The sequence below is a fragment of the Conger conger genome, chromosome 2 (assembly GCF_963514075.1).
Source record: "Conger conger chromosome 2, fConCon1.1, whole genome shotgun sequence".
Lineage (NCBI taxonomy): Eukaryota > Metazoa > Chordata > Actinopteri > Anguilliformes > Congridae > Conger > Conger conger.
The window spans coordinates 84,444,134-84,466,662 of record NC_083761.1 but is presented as its reverse complement, the minus strand read 5'-3'; the positions used below and the strand labels follow the sequence as shown (position 1 = coordinate 84,466,662).

Here is a 22,529-nt window from a genome sequence, read left to right as displayed (position 1 = left end):
AAATGTTTAAGGAGAAAAGAAAATAATATTTTAGGAAAACTAAAAATATTCTTAAAAATATAAATACTAAAATATATTGCCAAAGAACCAAATATGTCCAATTACATGATAAAGTTCCCAGTAACACTGCTAATGCTACAATAGCTCCCATTGTCACACACAGATCTCTCTCTGTCTTTCAGGTGATGTTCCTGTGTTGGGAGGAGAATTCTCAGGGGCTTTTATATGAAATACTGTGGACTGAATTTGTTTAAATCTCTGGGGGTTGGAGGAAGGAGAAAAACAAGATGAATTCAGAGGGTCAGAATATCCATTATGAGGAGCACTGCTGCCCCCTCCTGGAGGAGAATTAAAACAGCAGACTGCTTCCACCAGCATTACTATGGAAATTAAATCATTAATAGTAATGTTTGATTCATTATATTGTTTCTGAATGAAAGCTCATGTAACTATGGCACATATTTCTACACAATTGAATACATTCCATTTTGGTCACCTGAAACTTACTAAAAAATAAAAAGAAATCTCCTTCCTTATTTGTCTTGTATTTGGAATCTGGTTAAAGTCAAACCAAATGCACAAAAAAACATATCTTGCAAGGTTTGGGTTTCCCTGAAAAAATAAATTAGGTGACCTCAATAAATCAATATATCTTTTTAGATACAGATTTTCAAATTAATATATCTTCTATTATTTTCTAATCATTGTAATCTATCATGAAATAACTCGGATTGCCATAATTTGGATCCTTCCACTGAAAATATGAAGGCTGCTCTTCTCCAAAATGTGTGCATGAACCCACAATGAATATACATAAACCCATAACAATATGTGCCACAATATATATATTATGTATAACCAGATATGTTCTTTATGAATCATAAACACTTTTCTTATTATTACCTCTTGTATTTAATTAATTGTCCTTGGAGTCTAAAGTTTGAATTGAATTGAATTGAATAAACAATACCATTGGGTGCATATCATAACTACATGCTTCATTTATTGTAGCTTTGGATGAGAGCATCTGCTAAATGACTTTAATTTAATGTTTATATCACTTCAACACACCCAGGGTGGGTTCAAACCAGCAACCATCCAACTCCCAGATGACTGCTCTTACCTCCTGAGTCGATGTCACCCGAACATTTGCATAACTATACATAATGTAAACTATACAAAAAACCCATTACAACATGGGTCACAATTTATATGATGTAGAAGCAGATATTGTCTTTATGAATCATAAACAATGCCATTGGGTGCATATCATAACCATATTTTACTTTTGAGAGAATAATTGAAAATTGATGTTCAGCTTTTGTTTCTCCAAAAAAGCATTCCAATCTGATTAATATGTCGAAATGTGTATAAAATAAACCATAAAAATCTTATACCCAAATTTTATATGAATCTTTAATTGAAAAACAGCATTGTTCTTTCATTCATTCATTAGATCCAGTTCTCTGCTGTAGCTCTGTGTGATAAAGGGGAAGAGGTTTTTGTGCGGCTCTCCCCTTACTCTCTCTCACTGTGACTCTCTGGCACAGTAATACACAGCAGTGTCTTCAGCTGTCAGGCTGTTCATCTGTAAATACAGCTAGTTCTTGCTGTTGTCTCTGGATATAGTGAATCTTCCCTGTACAGACGTGGCATAATATTTGGAGGCACTGTCATATCTGATGTTAGCAACCCACTCCAGCCCCTTCCCAGGAGCCTGTCTGATCCAGTGCATCCAGTAGCTGCTGAATGTGAACCCAGAGCCTGTACAGGTCAGTTTGTGGGATTCTCCAGGCTTTTTAACTGTTGGTTCAGACTCAGTCAGTGTCTGACATTTAACACCTGTAAAATGAAGAGAGACTTAGTACTCACAATCCACAACCTCACAAATACAATTTTACTGAAAATGAAATTAATTACAGATTAAAACATACTTGTAAAGAACACAGTAATGAGAAGTAGGCTGGTTATGACAGTCATGGTGAAAGTCTTTGACTGCAGTCTGTGACGACAGTCCTACTGTTAGTCTCCACCAACAGTCCCTCCTCCCTCAGTGCAGAGAGGTAAATGTAGAAGGAAGAGCTCAGAGTTTGCATGAACTCCTCCTCACTGGGTGGGCAGATCTCACACTGTTTAAATAGAGCAGTCAGAGCTATAGACGGGGCTCAGATCATATAGCAGTTATGAGTATTATCCATCATTACAGCCTTGTGTCTCTCACAGACAGCATAGGACCACTCAGTACAGAAATCACCCTCATATCCAGTGGTAAACACTGGACCCAGCATGTGTAACACTTACAAACAGAAACCTTCTTCCACCAATATTATTGTAGAACATGTCAATAATAGATTTTTTAAATGTACAATGATAATTTACTCTATTACAGTCCTCCTTTACCCCAAAGAGTATAGACAACTCCACATATCGCTGAAATCTACATGCCAATAAAGTATTCTAAAAACGTGTTCCCTTATTTTCAGTGCATTATACTGGAAATAAATTTAATGCTGAAAAACAAATGTAAATGATGGCAGATGTCTGTATGTTCATGTTTCCATGAATAACACAGGTAATCTTTGTATAATAATGGTTTGCAGATATGACAGAGAACAGGAAGGGTTTTATCTGGACCTTTTGTCAGTGTAAGAGTGGTAATGTGCACATTTACATGTACAGAAGTGGTCCTCGTCCACCTCAATGACAGTAATAAGAAATACTGTTATTAAGCCAAACCAGTTGAAACAAATATTACAGCAGCCTGCTTTTTTATATTTTGCAGTAAATAAAAATGTAGTGCGTTGAACATAAGAGTCAGTGGACCATTTGGGAAATATTTACAGTGCATCCGGAAAGTATTCACAGCGCTTCACTTTTCCCACATTTTGTTATGTTACAGCCCTATTCCAAAATGGAATAAATTATTTTTTTTCCTCAATATTCTACACACAACGCCCCATAATGACAACATGAAAGAAGTGTTTTTGAAATTTTGGCAAATTCATTAAAAATACAAAACTATTAAATGATATGTACATAAGTATTCACAGCCTTTGCTCAATACTTTGTTGATGCACCCTTGGCAGCAATTACAGCCTCAAGTCTTTTTGAATATGATGCCACAATCTTGGCACATCTATCTTTGGGCAGTTTCGCCCATTCCTCTTTGCAGCACCTCTCAAGCTCCATCAGGTTGGATGGGGAGCGTCGGTGCACAGCCATTTTCAGATCTCTCCAGAGATGTTCAATCGGATTCAAGTCTGGGCTCTGGCTGGGCCACTCAAGGACATTCACAGAGTTGTCCTGAAGCCACTCCTTTGATATCTTGGCTGTGTGCTTAGGGTCGTTGTCCTGCTGAAAGATGAACTGTCGCCCCAGTCTGAGGTCAAGAGCGCTCTGGAGCAGGTTTTCATCCAGGATGTCTCTGTACATTGCTGCATTCATCTTTCCCTCAATCCTGACTTGTTCCTGCCGCTGAAAAACATCCCCACAGCATGATGCTGCCACCACCATGCTTCACTGTAGGGATGGTATTGGCCAGGTGATGAGCGGTGCCTGGTTTCCTCCAAACATGACGCCTGGCATTCATGCCAAAGAGTTCAATCTTTGTCTCATCAGACCAGAGAATTTTGTTTCTCATGGTCTGAGAGTCCTTCAGGTGCCTTTTGGCAAACTCCAGGCGGGCTGCCATGTGCCTTTTACTAAGGAGTGGCTTCCGTCTGGCCACTCTACCATACAGGCCTGATTGGTGGATTGCTGCAGAGATGGTTGTCCTTCTGGAAGGTTCTCCTCTCTCCACAGAGGAACGCTGGAGCTCTGACAGAGTGACCATCGGGTTCTTGGTCACCTCCCTGACTAAGGCCCTTCTCCCCCGATTGCTCAGTTTAGACGGGCGGCCAGCTCTAGGAAGAGTCCTGGTGGTTCCGAACTTCTTCCATTTACGGATGATGGAGGCCACTGTGCTCATTGGGACCTTTCTGTACCCTTCCCCAGATTTGTGCCTCGAGACAATCCTGTCTCGGAGGTCTACAGACAATTCCTTTGATTTCATGCTTGGTTTGTGCTCCGACATGCACTGTCAACTGTGGGACCTTATATAGACAGGTGTGTGCCTTTCCAAATCATGTCCAATCAACTGAATTTACCACAGGTGGACTCCAATTAAGCTGTAGAAACATCTCAAGGTTGATCAGTGGAAACAGGATGCACCTGAGCTCAATTTTGAGCTTCATGGCAAAGACTGTGAATAATTTTGTCATGTGATTTCTTAGTTTCTTATTTTTAAGAAATTAGCAAAAATTTCACACATTTTTTTTTCACATTGTCATTATGGGGTATTGTGTGTAGAATTTGGAGGAAAAAAATGAATTTAATCAATTTTGGAATAAGGCTGTAACATAACAAAATGTGGAAAAAGTGAAGCCCTGTGAATACTTTCCGGATGCACTGTATGCAAGATTTCAATATTTTTTAAATATCCATGTCAGGTTGGTGTAAGTTTTTACATTACATTACATTATTGGCATTTGGCAGACGCTCTTATCCAGAGCGACGTACAACAAAGTGCATACCCATAACCAGGGATAAGTTCGCTGAAAGACCCTAGAGGTAAGTACAATTTCAACTGCTACCTGTACAACAAAGATAAGGACAAGGGCCATTTTTTTTTTTTTTTTTTTTTTTTTTTGAACAAACAAACAAACAGAGCAAAAAAGTTTGAAACGTTTCTGGCAATGTACATTTTCTCTACAGCCTGCAGATTAGTAGGTGACTCTAAAAGATATATAAAAGATGCCCAAGAATGAACCATAATCTATTTGCATGAATTAGACCAAAAGAACAGAACACTTCAGTGATATTTATAACAGAAACCCTGAGTTACCTCAATAAAATCATTATAAATATTATAATTATAAAAGCCAATCTAGTTCAAACAAATATGGAAGCAGCCTGCTTGTTTATATTTTACATTAAATGAACATATAGTGTGTTGAACATAAGAGATAGTGGACCATTTGGGAAATATTTATGCAATGTTTACTGTATATTGAGATTGGTGCACGTTTGAAACATGTTTCTGTGACTTGTCATCATGATCACAATCCAAACCAAATATTATAGAGACTGAACAGCATTACAGCCTGCTGGTTAGCAGGTGACTCTAAAGGGTATTTAAAAGATGTCCAAGAATTATCAGGCATCTAATAATATGAATGAGAACTAAAAAACAGAACACTTCAGTGATATTTATAACAGAAACCCTGAGTTTCACTTCATACAGCAGAGTTCATTCCAGGGCTCTCTGCTGTGGCTCTGTGTGATAAAGGGGAAGAGGTTTTTCTGCAGCTCTCCCCTCACTCTCTGTCACTGTGGGTGTCTGGCACAGTAATACACAGCAGTGTCTCCAGTCTGCAGGCTGCTCCCTTGTAAAGACACTGTGTTACTGGAGGTGTCTCTGGAGATGGTGAACTTGTTTTTTAGAGAATCTTTATAAGCAGTGCTTCCACCCGACCATATAACTCCAATCCACTCCAGAGCTTTCCCTGCTGGCTGTCGGATCCAGTGTGTACCATCACTGCTCACTGAATATGAGACTTTACAGGAGATGGTTAAAGGCTGTCCTGGTTTTATTATCATAGAGCCAGGCTGTGTGAGTTCAACACAGTGACCATCTGTGGAGACAGAAATAAGAAAGAAATCTATCTCATTAAGCAATATAATTATAGAAATAAACAGAAACCATAAAGAAAGAAAAATGGAAATATCTAATATTTACATAATATTTAAAGTATGTAAAACTGGAAAACATCGCCAAATAATTGTATTTCAAAATAGAAAATCTAAATACAGCATGGTCGCTTACAAAAGAAACTTCCCAGCAGCACTGCTAATGCTACAATAGCTCCCATTGTCACACACAGATCTCTCTCTCTGTCTTACAGGTGATGCTCCTGTGTTGGGAGGAGAATTCTCAGGGGCTTTTATAGGAAATACTGTGGGCTGAATTTGTTTAAATCTCTGGGGGTTGGAGGAAGGAGAAAAACTAGATAAATTCAGAGGGTCAGAATATCCATTATGAGGAGCACTGCTGCCCCCTCCTGGAGGAGAATTAAATCAGCAAGCTGCGAAAGATTCATTGTATTCAACTACAGTCCTCCTTTACCCCAAAGAGCATAGACAACGCCACATATCTCTGAAATTTACATACCAATAAAGTATTCCAAAAATTGTCAAAAGCCAGTTTGGCCTGGTCTCCTGGAGCGCCATAATTGGCTCGCTGCTCCAGAGGGAGGGACTTGGCAGGGTTATCTGATCGCAGCACAAGAAGCACCTCGGACGCCTCGGAATCACGGTCACGAGCATGAGACGAGACGGCTTGAAGAAGGCGTGTCGCTCTCCTTCGGGCCGCCGAGGGATGGGGTGTGGGCGGTGTAACTAACTCTAATTGGATCAGACGGGGTTCAATTGGCAACCAAATTGCAAGAAAAAGGGAAAAATAAAAAATAATAATAATAAAGTTTTCCAAAAACATTTATTTTCAGTTAATTATCCTGGAAATGCATTTTATGCTGAAACTACATTACATTACATTATTGGCATTTGGCAGACTCTCTTATCCAGAGCGACGTACAACAAAGTGCATACCCATAACCAGGGATAAGTTCGCTGAAAGACCCTAGAGGTAAGTACAATTTCAACTGCTACCTGTACAACAAAGATAAGGACAAGGGCCATTTTTTTTTTTTTTTTTTTGAGAACAAAGAAACAAACAAACAGAGCAAAAGTGACCAAAGTTAACTATCCAAACACTGCTTACCTAGCCAACTAAAAATACCGATACACAAAGCAAGTCACAGAGACAACAATTAAGGTTCACAGGGAGGTAGGGAGGGATGGGGAGAGGCGCTGCTTGAAGAGGTGTGTCTTCAGCTTGCGTTTGAAGGTGGGGAGAGATTCTACAGTTCTGACCTCAACGGGGAGTTCGTTCCACCACCGTGGAGCCAGAACAGACAGCAGTCGTGAGCGTGAGGTGGAGGTTCGGAGAGGGGGAGGTGCCAAGCGGCCTGTGGAGGCTGAACGAAGAGGTCTGGCAGGGGTGTAGGGTCTGATGATTTTTTGCAGATAAGCTGGGGAAGACCCTTTAACTGCTTGGAAGGCTAGCACCAATGTTTTGAATTTGATGCGAGCCATGACAGGCAGCCAGTGGAGGGAAGTAAGCAGGGGGGTGACGTGTGAGTATTTGGGAAGGTTGAAGACCAGACGAGCTGCTGCATTCTGGATGAGTTGGAGGGGTCTGATGGCGGACGCTGGGAGGCCAGCCAAGAGGGAATTGCAGTAGTCCAGGCGGGACAGAACCATCGCTTGGACCAGGAGCTGGGTCGAGTAGGGGGTGAGAAAGGCGCGGATTCTCCGTATGTTGTAGAGGAAGAACCTGCAAGACCGGGTCACCGCCGCAATGTTCTCGGAAAGGGACAGTCTGCTGTCCATCACCACGCCGAGGTTCCTTGCACTGGGTGACGGTGTGAGTGTGGTATCCCCGAGAGAAATGGAGAGATCCAGATGGGGAGAGGTATTAGCAGGGATGAATATCATTTCAGTTTTACCTGGGTTGAGCTTTAGATGGTGGTTGTCCATCCAGCTCTGGATGTCCCTCAGGCAAGCAGAGATACGGGCTGAAACCTGCGTATCAGACGGCGGGAACGAGACGAAGAGTTGGGTATCGTCCGCATAGCAGTGGTAGGATAGCCCATGTGCAGTGATCACAGGGCCAAGGGAGCGAGTGTAGAGAGAAAAAAGAAGTGGGCCAAGGACTGAGCCCTGGGGAACCCCTGTGGCGAGGGGCCGAGGTGTCGATACCGAACCAGCCCAGGCAACCTGGAAGGAGCGACCAGAGAGGTAGGACTCAATCCAGTCCAGGGCTGTGCCACAGATGCCCGTTGCTGACAGGGCAGACAGGAGGATGGAGTGATCCACAGTGTCGAAGGCAGCAGAGAGATCTAGAAGAATGAGGATAGAGGAGAGGGAGGCTGCTCGTGCGGCATGAAGTGACTCACTGACGGAGAGGAGCGCAGTCTCTGTCGAGTGGCCCGATCTGAAGCCAGACTGATGGGGGTCTAGCAGGTTGTTGTTAGAAAAGAAGGAAGAAAGTTGAGTAGAAGCGGCTCGTTCTATAGTTTTAGAAAGGAAAGGAAGAAGAGATACCGGGCAGTAGTTCTGGATGATGGAGGGATCCAGGGTAGGCTTTTTTAGCAGCGGAGTGATGTGGGCCCTCTTGGAGGATGCCGGAAAACAGCCGGAAGACAGGGAGGAGTTGACAAGGGAGGTGACAAATGGGAGAATGTCAGGTGTGATAGTTTGGAGAAGAGAAGAGGGGATAGGGTCAAGGGCACAGGTTGTAGGGCGGTGGCAGAGCAGGAGTTGAGAAACATCAGAGTCCGTAAGGGGGGAGAAAGTGGAAAAGGAAGGGATGGGCCTAGAGGGGGGGAGGGGCACAGTGAGGGGGGCGGTGGTTGTAAAGGATCTGCGGATGACTGTGACCTTCTCATCGAAGAAATCAGCAAAGTCATCAGCAGCGAAGGAGGACTGAGGAGGAGGAGGCGGTGCGTTGAGAAGAGAGGAGAAAATGGAGAAAAGTTTCCGGGGGTTAGAAGCAGAGTTCTGAATTTGCGTTTGATAGTATTTTGCTTTGGCGGCAGTGACATCGGAAGAGAATGCCGCCAGGAGAGACTGGTAAGTCATGAGGTCGGAAGCGTCTCTGGATTTCCCCCACTTCCTCTCCGCTGCGCGGAGGCTGGCCCTGGAGGTACGGAGGGTGTCAGATATCCAAGGACTGGGAGGGGATGTGCGAGGTGGTTTTGAGACAGGGGGACAGAGAGAGTCAAAGGCGGAGGAGAGAGATGAAAGGAGGGTGGCAGATGCAGAGTCAGCGGGGAGTTTGGAGAAGGATTCGAGAGGGGGGAGTGAGGCGGTGACGGTGCTAGCAAAGGAAGAGGGTGAGAGGGAGCGGAGGTTACGGCGGGCTGAGGAAGTGTGGGGGGGAGGAGGATGGGGAGGAAGAGGGAGGGAGAATGAGATGAAGTGGTGATCAGATGTATGCAGAGGGGTAACCGTGAAATCGGAGCATGAGCAGTTCCTTACAAAGACAAGGTCTAGGACATTGCCCGCCTTGTGGGTTGGAGGAGAGTGTTGCAGGGAGAGGCCGAAGGAGTGGATTAGCGGTAGGAAGGCAGCAGACTGGGAGGCTTCTAGGTGGATGTTGAAGTCTCCAAGGAGAATCAGTGGGGTGCCATCCTCAGGGAAGGAGCTGAGAAGGGTGTCTAGCTCATCAAGGAAGTTTCCCAGGGGCCCTGGAGGACGGTAGATAACTGAGTATACTAAATCTAAATGACAGCAGTTTTTTTCTGTACGGCCATGTTTCTGTAAATAAGGTGATTTTAGTATCAATTTTGTTGCATTCGTGGTTTGCAGATATGACAATGACAATGAACAGGAAGGATTTTATCTGGACCTTTTGTCAGTGTAAGAGTGGTAATGTGCACATTCACCTTTACAGAAGTGGTCATCATTCACCTCAATGACAGTCATAAGTAATATTGTGCCATAAAGCCAATTCAGTTGAATTCAGTTGAAACAAATATTAAAGCAGCCTGCTTATTTATATTTTGCAGTAAATAATTGAGTGTGTTGAACATAAGAGACAGTGGACCATTTGGGAAATATTTATGCAAGATTAAAATGCAGATTAGCAGGTGACTCTAAAAGGTATATAAATGATGGCCAAGAATTAACCGTTGTGTATTAGCATGAATTAGGCCAAAAGAACAGAACACTGCAGTGATATTTATAACAGAAACCCTGAGTCTCACTTCATACAGCAGGGTTCATTCCAGGGCTCTCTGCTGTAGCTCTGTGTGATAAAGGGGAAGAGGTTTTTCTGCGGCTCTCCCCTCAATCTCTCTCACTGTGTGTCTCTGGCACAGTAATACACAGCAGTGTCTTCAGCTGTCAGGCTGTTCATCTGTAAATACAACTTGCTGTTGGAGTCGTCTCTGGAGATGGTGAATCTTCCCTGAACAGACTGGGCATAATATCTAGTGCTGCTATACTGAGATCCCAACCACTCCAGTCCCTTCCCAGGAGCCTGTCTGCTCCAGCCCATCCAGTAGCTGCTGAGTGTGAACCCAGAGGCTGTACAGGTCAGTGTGTGAGTGTCTCCTGGTCTCTTTACCTGACTGAGAGAGAGAGAGAGAGAGAGAGAGAGCATAGTGAGAGCTGTGAGGAGGTTTGCACTGCACCCTCCTCTAGGGGAGGAGAAAAGGGAGAATGTCATTAGAGATAGATTGTAGAAGGGGAGAGGGGATGGGGTCAAGAGGACAGGTGGTCAGGAGGTGGGAAGCTCACACACAGAAACACACACACACACATACACAGGGACCCACACATACTCACACACAGACACATGCACACACAAACACACACACTCACACACACAGACAAAGACACACGCAGACACACACACACTCACACACACAGACAAAGACACATGCAGACACACAGACACAGACACACACAGACACAGACACACGCAGACACGCACACACCCATACACACACACACACACACGCACCCACACACACACACACACACAGACACAGACACACGCAGACACGCACACACCCATACACACACACACACACACGCACCCACACACACACACACACACAGACCCTCACACACACACATGCACACACAAACACAAACATACACACTCACATCCAAACGGAGGCTGAAGACAGACATTTTGGAGCAACTTTGTTAACATTTATTGCGTAAATCTCTGGAATGCCGTATATATGGATCGCAGGAGATGCGTTTGGTTTGTCCCGCTCTGCAAAGCGACGGCAAGGTTGCCGGGTTACGACACGTACTTCCTGTACACTCCCCTTCTGGCCAGGTCGTGACGTTCTGCAACCAGCTGCCAGACGTCCACGAGAACGAGACCTGCCGCGGCTTCCTGCTGGACGTCACCGTCGAGGAGTCGCAAGACAGTAGGCCGAACTTACGCCGTCAACCTCTTCAGTGACCAACACGTCAGGCCTCTCCAACAACAAAGTGTGATGGGAGTGGCAAACATGTTTCTCCTTGGTTGTGCCTCCCTAGCTACCATACGCAAGGCACTATATGAAGTTTGGATTAGGCGAGACACTCCTGACAGTCTTAATGTACCTATTTGGTTTTTTGATGAATTATGTTTTTCGGTTTTGGCCTATGAGTATAATTTCCAGAAAACAGATTTTTACACAAAGCATTACATTTACGTACCTGCGCATTCTTCAACACTTCAACAATCTGTGAAGATCCAGTTCAGAACTAATTATATTTCTGTGATGTGTCTGTGTGCAGGGTATATGTGGTATATCATTTTTTGGTGCGAAAATGTTGAAATTACGTTGGAAAATTTAAAATAGATCAAGATCATTTGAATGGTTCAGATATGAGCTCACGTCATGCTCGTGGTTGTGTATGACAATTGTATTGTTAGCTTTTATGGACGGGGCTCCCAAGTCTGAGACAATGCGACGTGAGGTAGGACAGGGAACAGCTGCATTCTGTGCGGGTTCTGAGCTGCCTACAGGAACTTTCCCCCAGCGAGCGAGGCCAGGGGGCTAACGGTCACATCACAGGGTGGAGAGGTCAAAGGGCTGGTGGCTTTCAACATGAGGAAATCATCTGGAGCCATTCGCATCGCCACCTTTATTACATTGCATTACATGCCATTTGTCTGACGCTTGTATCCAATGCGACTTCCAATTGATTAGACTAAGCAGGAGACAATCCTCCCCTGGAGCAATGCAGAGTTAAGGGCCTTGCTCAAGGGCCCAACGGCTGTGCGGATCTTATTGTGGCTACACCTGGGATCGAACCACCGACCTTGTGGGTCCCAGTCACGTACCTTAACCACGACGCTACAGGCCGCCTCCTTTATGGGTTGAGGACATTGTGATCAGTAATGTGTTACTAGACCAATGTGTTACCAGAAAAGAAAATTGTGATTTGAAAATTTCTACAATGGTTGTCTTTCTCTCATATGCTCTCTCTCTTTCTTTCTCTCTCTCTCTCTCTCTCTCTCTCTCTCTCTCTCTCTCTCTCTGTAACTCTCTCTCTCTCTCGCTCTTCCTGTATCTCAGTTGAAATGCTTATTATAATGTTTCGGACAAAAACCCAAATAACACACAGTGTGAAGTACAGGAGTGAACCAGCACAGAGTTTCTGAGCAGTTTTCTCATTGGTTGGAACAAAAACCAGCAGACGGAGCAGCCCCCCAGGACTGGAGGCCTGTATGTGACCCCCCCTCCCCCTCTCCCTGTATGCCCAACAGGTCCCTGCAACAGTCTGACGTCAGAATGGTGGTCCTGGACATCACCATTCCCACAGGCTTTGTCCCTGACAATAAAGACCTTGAGATGGTAGGAAGTGCATTGTGGGAACTATCTGGTAGACAGGCAGACTTCTCCTTGTGTCGGTCCATCAACGGTGTATTTTGAAACCTGAATTCAAGGACTATAAGCACAGGCACAGGGTGAGTCAACATGTCAGTGAGCCCTTTTCAATGATAGGAAGGGATTAACAATGGTCTTGTAACAATGTTTTCACACAAAAATCGTACCTATTGTACTTTAAACCATGCCTTGAGCTGGTCAATCCATTTTGAGTATGGAGCAGGTCTGAACTGGTCAACCAGCTACCAGCTGTTTCAAAACCTGCCGCAGCTTCTGTTGTTTTCTTTTGAGCTGGGTGGCCTGACTGAAGAACCTCTTCCGGAGAATGTGGCCTGGATTCAGTCACCCTGAATCCTTGATATTGCCTTGCTAATAAACTCAAGGATTATTTTCATGGCACTGTGTAAACATTTTATGAACTATTTGTTGAATGCTGAACATGTCAAATTGCATTTGTTTAAAAAAACTAAAACAAATTTGAATTAAATTAAATGAATAAATTAAAAGAATTCAACCTAAAGTTAAGGACAAATGATGGAGTCCAGCCCGTGTGTGTGGTGAGTGGCCTGTTTGTGGTATCCATGGTAACGTCAGTGATGTCACGGTCTCTCCACTCAGACCGCCGCTGCACCAAGTTCTACAACCCGCTCACAGAGGGGGCGGAGCTACAGAAGATCTGCAGCAATGACACCTGTCATTGTGCTGAGGGTGGGTGGGGCTGTGAGTGTGTGTGTGTGTGTGTATGTGTGTGTGTTATTGTGTCTGTGTGTGAGATGTGTGCATGTGTTTGTGTGTGTGTATATGTGTGTGTGATACTGTGTGTGTGTGTGTGGGGGGGCTGTGTGTGTGTGTGTGTGTGCTTGTGTTTGTGTGTGTGCATGTGTGTGTCTACACCTTTGTGCGTGTGTGTACATGTGTGTGTGTTATTGTGTCTGGGTGTGTGTGTTGTGTGTGTTTTACCATTTACAATTAGAGTACACTGCTTTGTCTGAGAGATTGGCCGATTACCTCTCTCAGGTACACCTACACCCTGGGGAAGAGGAGCTGGGTGGAGCGGTGGCCCTCCGAGGCTGAATGCGGGGGTGACGTGGGACTCGCCAAGAGGTGCGCCCAGCTGGCTGCGGTTATCTCTGTCCTTATGGAGAAGGGCTGCCTGTCCTGAGTGACTAAAACTATGCGGCTTTGCCAAAATTATAGAGCCCCGTCCCTGGATTCATGGGACCCCGGCATACCTCAGACCATTGTACCATTCCGCAGTGTAAATACACACATTGCCATGCACTGAAAACTATACCATAGTATACTGAATAGTGAATGTGATTGTGTGGCTCTCCAAATATGTTTTCCATTACATGCCAATATATTACATGCCAGGTTTTATTCAGAAGACATTCTCTGTCAGTTATATTGATATGCATCCCACTGAGAGAAAGGTGGCTACAATTGTATTTATGCATTTCCTAATGTGACAATAAAACATAGTTCAATGCAATTTAAGTTTTATCTCTTTCAGCTGTATACAGTGACACAAACGCACGGATTGTGTGGGCTTACAGACCCTCCAGCATGAGTATGGTCTTGAAGGCACCTATCAGAGCTAGGATATTCAGCGGTTAAACATCTTGGTGGTCGTTCGATGAACGAGAAGCTCGTATTCAATCTTTTCATACTCTTCACGTTCTGTGCATGATTTGTGGAAAGGACAGGCATACATATTGATGAAGGTTTTCTCATAAAAGCCGTTTTAATTGAAGTAAAGCTACCTGTTTAAAATAAAGCTAACACTCACAAAAGAACTTAGCGTATGATCGTTGAATTTGATTGGCATGATTCCTCTGACAGACGCACACGTAACCTGATTAGTTTTCACAAAACAAGATTAAAGACGATTAAGGTTGCAGTTTAAAGCAGAACTAGACAAATAAAGAGAAGAGCTGTGAACTAAAGGGCAAATAACAATGAAAAAGAGATTCAACTAAATATCACTTTAGTGACAGTTGGTTCGAAAAACACAAAGCATTTCACCATAGAAAATGTTGGTGCCATAGGATGCATAGGGTATGTGATCCTCTTGTTATTTCATCTGTAAAAAGAAGAATATTAAAGTCAGAAAGAGCACAGACACCACTGTAATAATAATATTAATAATAATAATACAAAAGTACAGAAATTGTTAAATTAAAATAGAAACACACTTGCTGGCTGAATTAGGTTCTTTAATGCATTTGGGCCGGGGTGAGTGGGTTCTTTAATGCAATTGGGCCGGGGTGAGTGGGTTCTTTCATGCATTTGGGCCGGGGTGAATGGGTTCTTTAATGCATTTGGGCCGGGGTGAGTGGGTTCTTTAATGCATTTGGGCCAGGGTGAATGGGTTCTTTAGTCCTTAATATAAAAAATGAAGAGGAAAGCCACTGTATACTGAAAAAAAAAAAAATTAATACCTAAACAATACACAGAAGGTTACAGAACACACACCGGCTTAATAAATGCAGACCACTATCATTGCAAAGTATACAGTGGCTTCCCTCTTCAATTTCTTTTGCATTTTGGACTTTTACCTTTTGGGAACCCTATTTTCCACTTTTTTGTGTTCTTTAGCCCTTACCATCACTAATGTCACAGAGATGCTGTAGAGGAGGGTGATGAGGAAGATGACGAGGAAGGCACAGGCCGTGTTCCAGATGTCCTCGGGGCTGTCTACGGACAAGGGCTCGTGCGTGTTCTCATTGAAGTACTCGTTGTCTGAGCTGATCTCTTCAGGAGAGGGAACAGCAAGAAATGATGACAGTGCTGAGCGATCAGTCAGCAAGGGCAGCTAATATCACCCCTCTAAGATACTGATAATATTACATAAGGCTAACCATACTGTGTACTGGTGGTCCTCACTCACTATGGGGCGACATGGCTCAGGCAGTAAGAGCAGTCGTCTGGCAGTTGGAGGGTTGCCGGTTCGATTCCCCGCCCGGGCTGTATGCCCGGGCATTCCCTGAGGATGGCACCCCACTTATCCTCCTGGGAGATTTCAACATCCACCTGGAAGCCTCCCAGCCTTCTTACCACTACTTCACTCCTTTGACCTCTCTCTGCAGCACTCTCCCCCAACTCACAAGGCTGGAAACCTTCTCGACCTGATCTTTCTGAGGAACTGCTCCTCTTCTAACCCCACTGTTACCCCTGTACACAAGTCGGATCACCACTTCATTTCCTTCTCCATCCCCCTAGCCCCTCTGCCTCCCTCCCCTTCTCTCACCCCCACTGTTTCTGTCTGATGTAACCTCCGCTCTCTATCACCCTCCTCCCTTGCCCCCAGAGTCACCGCTTCCCTCCCTCCTCTTGAATCCTTCTCCAAACTACCCACTGATTCCGCATCTTCCACCCTGCTTTCCTCTCTCTCCTCAGGCCTTGACTCTCTGTCCTCTTGTCTCCCGGCCTGCTCGATCCTCCCCTCCCAGCCCATGGGTTTCTGACCTTCCTCCAGGCCCAGCCTACGTGCAGCTGAGAGGAAGTGGAGGAAATCAAAAGACCCATCGGACCTGTCTTCCTACCAGTCTCTCCTGGCGGAATTCTCCTCCCCTATTACCACTGCCAAAAGAAATTACTTCCAAACAAAAATCCAGAACTCCACTTCTAACCCTCATCATTTTCTCCTCTCTCCTCAGCACACCTCCCCCACCTCCTCGCTCACTGCTAATGAATTTGCGGTATTTTTTGATGAGAAGGTTGCAGATATCTGCAGCACCTTCGCGACCACCACCACTTCTATGCCTGCCTCCATTTCTGTGTCTGCCCGTTGTTTCTCCTCTTCCTGTCCCCTTACAGATGCTGATGTGTCTCACCTCCTGCTCTCCCACCACCCTACTACTTGTGCCCTGGACCCCATCCCCTCAAACCTCTTTCAGGCAATCACGCCTGAAATCCTCCCGTTTGTCACCTCCCTTGTTAACTCCTCTCTGTCCTCTGGCTGCTTTCCCTCATCATTCAAGAGGGCCTACATCACCCCGCTCCTAAAGAAACCCACTGTAGACCCCTCCTGCATTCAAAACTACCGTTCCGTATCTCTCCTTCCTTTTCTATCCAAATCCATTGAACGAGCCGCCTCCAACCAACTCTCCTCCTTCCTCTCTCAGAATAACCTACTGGACCCCCACCAGTCCGGCTTCAGACCTGGCCACTCGACGGAGACTGCACTCCTCTCTGTCAACGAGTCCCTTCAGGCTGCACAAGCAACCTCTCTCTCCTCTGTTCTGATCCTTCTTGACCTCTCTGTGGCGTTCGACACGGTCAACCACTCCATCCTCTTAGCCTCCCTGGCATCTACAGGGATCTGTGGCACAGCCTTAGAGTGGATCCAATCTTATCTCTCTGGCCGGTCCTCCCAGGTGTCCTGGGCTGGAGGAGTGTCAACCCCTCGCCCCCTTGTTACAGGAGTCCCCCAGGGCTCAGTCCTCGGGCCCCTCCTCTTCTCCATCTACACAAGATCCCTTGGCCCCGTTATCTCTGCTCATGGCATCTCCTATCATTGTTATGCCGATCACACCCAACTCTTTCTCTCCTTCCCTCCATCAGACACACAGGTCTCTACCCGTATCTCCACCTGCCTGAGAGACATCCAGAGCTGGATGGGCAACCACCATCTAAAGCTCAACCCAGGTAAGACGGAGGTGATCTTCATCCCTGCTTTAACCTCTCCCTTCTCTGATTTCTCCATCTCACTAGGGGATACCACAGTGACCTCATCCCCTCGTGCAAGAAACCTTGGAGTGGTGATGGACAACAGGCTGTCCTTGTCCAAGAACATCGCTACGGTGACCCAGGCGTGCAAGTTCTTCCTGTACAACATCCGGAGAATCCGACCCTTTCTCACCACCTACTCTACTCAGCTCCTTGGTCAAGCAATGGTCCTGTCCCGCCTGGACTATTGCAATTCTCTGCTGGCTGGCCTTCCAGCATCTGCCATCAGACCCCTACAACTCATCCAGAATGCTGCAGCCCGTCTGGTATTCAATGTTCCCAGACATTCACATGTCACCCCCCTGCTCAGCAACCTCCACTGGCTGCCTGTTATGGCTCGCATCAAATTTAAAACTTTGGTGCTCACATACCAGGCAGTTAAAGGATCAGCCCCTGTATATATTCAATCCCTTATAAAGACCTATACACCAACAAGACCCCTCCGTTCTGCCACTTCGTGCCGTCTGGCGCCTCCCCCTCACCACGCCTGCACTTCACGCTCACGACTGGTGTCTGTCCTGGTCCCACGGTGGTGGAATGACCTCCCGGTGGATGTCAGAATGGCAGAGTCTCTGACCTCCTTCAAGCGCAGACTGAAGACCCATCTCTTCAGGCTACACCTTTCCCTCTCCAACTCACAATCACCGTGATTAGCCTTAGACCGTAATGGCACTTATGTATAGATATCGTTACTTCAATAGGTATTGTTGTTTTTATTGGCTGTTGTATTGTTGTCTTCTAGCTGCCAACTGTGGTATGCTAGTTTGAAAGTTGATTGTACTCTTCAAGGGTTCTGATTTTCTGTATGTTTACACTAGTACTCGGAACAGTACTGTCCTCTCAGGTCCACTTTTGCACTTGCTCTTGTGTTTGATTTGCACTTTGTTGTACGTCGCTCTGGATAAGAGCGTCTGCTAAATGCCACGTAATGTAATGTGTCGAAGTGTCCCTGAGCAAGCCTAACCCCCAAATGCTCCTGACGAGCTGGTCGGTGCCTTGCATGGCAGCCAATCGCCGTCGGTGTGTGTGTGAGTGTGTGTATGAATGGGTGAATGAGAAGCATCAATTGTACAGCACTTTGGATAAAGGTGCTATATAAATGCCAACCATTTACCATTTGGTCCTGGAGAGCCGCAGGGTGCGCTGGCTTTTGTTGTTACTCAGCACTTCATTGATCAATGAAATCAGTCGATTACGCAGTTAACGCACCTCACCTGGTTTCTCGCGTCTAAAGTGGTTGTTGTATTTCAAGGTGAAACCAAAAACCAGCAACACCCTGCGACTGTCCAGGACCAGGGTTGGCCACCGCTGCCTCAGAGTTAGGAACCTAAGACCCACTCTACCCTCTATGCCACTCTGCTGCGGTATGCTCTGGGTCTCAGAAAGGGGTGGGGTGCATGTGGCTGTGTAATAGATATTGGGAAAGGGGTGTGATCAAGTACCCCCCAACACACTGCTACTACGTTGGGCATGGTTCTGAAAATCTAGCAAAAAGAAAAAAAGACTGACTGAAAATGTGTTATGGCAGGGGGGTGTCCAATGCTAGCTGCTGTGGGTGCTCGGTTCTACTTATCATGGTCTCGATTGAAGATGCTGCTGAAAACAGTTCAAGCTATGTTTTGAAACAGCTGCAAACTGGTTGACTAGTTCAGGCCAGCTCCCAGCTGAACATGGTTTAATTGGTTGACCAGTTCAGACCAACTACCAGCTCGACATGGTTTAGCTGGTTGACCAGTTCAGACCAGCTCAACATGGTTTGACCAGCTGAAGCTATGTTTTGAAACAGCTGGTAGCTGGTTGACCAGCTCATACCCAGCTTGACCAGCTTAATTGGCTAAATTTTCAACCTGGTCAAGCTGGCATAGCTGGATGTTACAACAGGGGAACATCATTTGTTTATTAGTTGAATCGGGTTAATTAGTCGAAATAGTGTTGGGCAAAAAAAAAGAAAAACTGTGCCCGGCCCTTTTCATTGCATTACATGTCATTTGGATGATGCTTTCTATCCAAAGCGACTTACAGTTGTTTTAGACTAAGCAGGAGACAATCCTCCCCGGGAGCAATGCAGGGTTATGGGCCTTGCTCAAGGGCTGTGGGGATCTTATTGTGGCTACCCCGGGGCTCGAACCACAAACCTTGCGAGTCGTGTACCTTAACCACGACGCTACAGACCGCCCTTTGGCGGGGTCAAGGGGACGCGGCCAATGTACCTGGCTGGCTCTTGCTGAGGGAGAGGCTCTTGGTGGTGTGGGCCACCCTGCAGGTATACGTGGCGCCCGGCTCCCAGGAGGCCTGCAGGTGGCTCCAGAGCGTGAAGGTCCCGTCGGCCGCGCGGTACAAGTCGCTGCCGTTGGCCCCCGGCAGCTCCGTCTCGCCGTTCAGGACCCAGGTGACGTTGATGGCGGCCGGACTGAACCCGTGCACCAGGCAAACGAGTCCCCCGGAGAACTGCAGCAGGGCGGCTTGGGGTGGGGAGGGGGGCGCCGGGGCTGGAGGGGGAATGTATAGGGAGCGCTAATTTAATACCTCCACCAGAGGTGGAAAGTCTCCAAGGGCCGGAAAGTGAAAGGTCCTGCCATTTGATTCTTCCAGCCATGAACTTAGCCGTGAACCCAGCCATGAACTCAGCCATTCTTCTCACTGAAGAACTGTGCTAATAACAAATCCAGGTGACTGGGAAAAAAATAATTATAATACTGGGGAAGGCTTTTACTTTTACTGAACCTGGATTTTACACCCGTGACCCAAACTGCCACCGACTGGACCTACAGGCCCATGGAGGATGGACGTGCCCCTATGGAGGCTTAGGGCTGGTGTTTCTTCCCTTCTATTTCTCTGTAAAGTGTATGTGTGACAGTCTGTGAAAAGTGCTGGACAAATAACATTGAATTTAATTGAATTCATTCACACTTGCAGAAATATTGCAAAAGTACCTAAAAGGGTACAAATGCTTGTTGCTGGGCCGGTTCCCTATCGGTAAATAAAATTAATAGCCATAAATATATAATTAATTCGTACATCTTCTTTGCTTGGAAAAAAATGTGTACATTACTGTACTTTCATTTGGGAAACGTGATCGTTGAAAATCTCCACTGTCACTTAATTTCTCAATTTTCACACACTTACATAGGTGAAAATATGATTGCAGACAAAGATACATCCAAGCAGAATTATCAAAGAAACACTGTCAAAGAGACAGAAAACTCCTCATGAATTCATACGGATCAATTATTTTCGATGTATTTCAATGTTAGATTACCTGTCCAGAGGTGTTTAGTTTAACCAAATAGCCCCACCTTGTGGCCACATAAGATTCTGAACATAGTGTTACCACATCTATCCCCAAGGTGGCACTGTTGTCTAAATCTAATTTAATTTGGAGTATTACTGTTGGAACATTCTGTCAGTTTTGGTAGTCTGTTTGAATACTCCATTTGTATGCATGATTATGGGATTTTTCAAAAACATGTTGGCAAGGTCAATGAAATGAGTGGTCCTTTGTCATTTTAGTTGCTTAATTACCTGTTATCGGAAAGGTCTTCCTTACAGGGCTGAAACATTTGTTTCGGACTTCACATGCAATTGACTTCATGGATTTCCATTCATCCTTGGTGAAAGTCCTGCTGTGCACAGATCCCTGAATTCTGTTCTTGGAGTCCTTAAGTTCACGATAGTCTGCTGATTCAGACTCACTCTTGTCCAAGACCCAGAAAACTTTGCTTTTGTAGGAGGCAAACACTTCACAGGTCGCTGTGAAAGCCCCACTACTTTCATCAATATTCAACTTCAGAGACGGCGAAGAAATGGGATGAGCTGAGAATACAAAATGGGGTTGAAAGCAAAATGTGCATCACATTGACATGTACACTGGCTGTTTTCTGATGTAGTTATTTATCACTGGCAGATAGGTGCCATTCCCTAAAGAGAGAGGAAGAGAATTTCACTCAGTGAGCACTTTATTCGGTATTCATTAGACTTCTTTTTTAGACTTATTAAGTCTTCTGTTGCTGCAGCCTATCCACTTAGAGGTTTGATGTGTTGTGTGTTCAGAGATGCTCTTCTGCATACCACTGTTGTAATGCGTGGTTATTTGCGTTATTGTCACCATTCTGTCAGCTTTGACCAGTCTGGCCCTTCCACTCTGGCCTCTCTTGTTAACAATGCGTTTCTGCTCACAGATCAGCCACTCACTGGATGTTTTTTTGAAAATTCTCTCCAAACTCTAGAGGCTGTTGTACGTGAAAAATCCCAGGAGATCAGCAGTTATAAAAATACTCAAACCAGCCCGTCTGGCACCAACAATCATGCCACGGTCTTACAGGTGTTCCTAATAAAGTGCTCAGTGAATGTATATATCATTTATTATCAAATAGACAGGACAAATCTCACAATCTGATTGGTTAATAGCAGTGACAATATAACCATATACCAGGGCTATGACTCGCAGTCTGATTGGCTAGGACAGGGACAGGGAACAGAGACCTTCTTGCTGTGAGGCATCAGTGTGACCCACTGCCCTGCTGTACTGCCCCAGGACAGACCCGGGGCAAGAACATTTCTGACAATTGAACTCCATGTAAACCAGTCAGGCCGACTGCTACTTACTTCTGCAAAAGCTGGTGTTGAGCTCTTGTGATTTTGTATTTTGCGTAACTTTGCAGGTATACAATGAGCCAGAAAGCCATTTCTCAAGGTTGACGTCCACCTGGCTGGTCTGGTTGAACTTCTTATCTTCCCCCTGCATATCCCACACAGCTGGTGAACCTTCAAAACGCATGTTGTCCTCTTTCCATTCTACTGTGATCTCTTTTGGGTAAAACCCGGTCAGTGAGCAGACCAAAGTGACTCTTTGGGCTTGTGCTGGGTCACTGCTGAGCTGGTAGTATAGAGTCATACTGGGAAAGAGGGGTTCTTGAGCTGCAATGAAAATGAAAGAAATAAGTGTGAAACATTAACCCCAGTAAATGAATGAAGTACATCCATTAAATTTACTGAAATTACAAATACACAAAATACACAGGGGATTGGAGAACTCAACTTGTGTGTGTGTGTGTGTGTGTGTGTGTGTGTGTGTGTGTGAGAGAGAGAGAGAGAAAGAGTTTTTGTCTTTGTGTGTGTGTCCCATATTTTGTCATTAAACCATTTCTGAAATACTCAGGTGAAAATATGATTGCAGACAAAGATACATCCAAGGAGAATTATCAAGGAAATACTGTCAAAGAGACAGAAAACTCCTTATGAATTCATACAGATCAATTATTTTCTATGTATTTCAATGTTAGCTTACCTGTCCAGGTG

At 45.2% G+C, this 22,529-nt stretch overlaps 1 long non-coding RNA gene and 1 gene segment (V, D, J or C); one reads left to right on the top strand and one right to left on the bottom strand.

Moving 5' to 3' along the window:
- The first annotated feature begins 10,596 nt into the window (after nt 1–10,596).
- LOC133113931 (uncharacterized) lies at nt 10,597–14,068 on the top strand. Its single transcript, XR_009705516.1, has 3 exons — nt 10,597–12,580; nt 13,119–13,208; nt 13,518–14,068. It is a non-coding gene; the product is annotated as an uncharacterized LOC133113931 (long non-coding RNA).
- A 153-nt stretch (nt 14,069–14,221) lies between these two features.
- Nucleotides 14,222–22,008, bottom strand: LOC133121412 (immunoglobulin heavy constant gamma 1-like). The segment is given in 5 exon segments: nt 14,222–14,583; nt 15,106–15,254; nt 19,442–19,720; nt 20,754–21,015; nt 21,937–22,008. Coding segments are annotated over 5 exon segments (771 nt in total).
- Nucleotides 22,009–22,529: the final 521 nt, after the last annotated feature.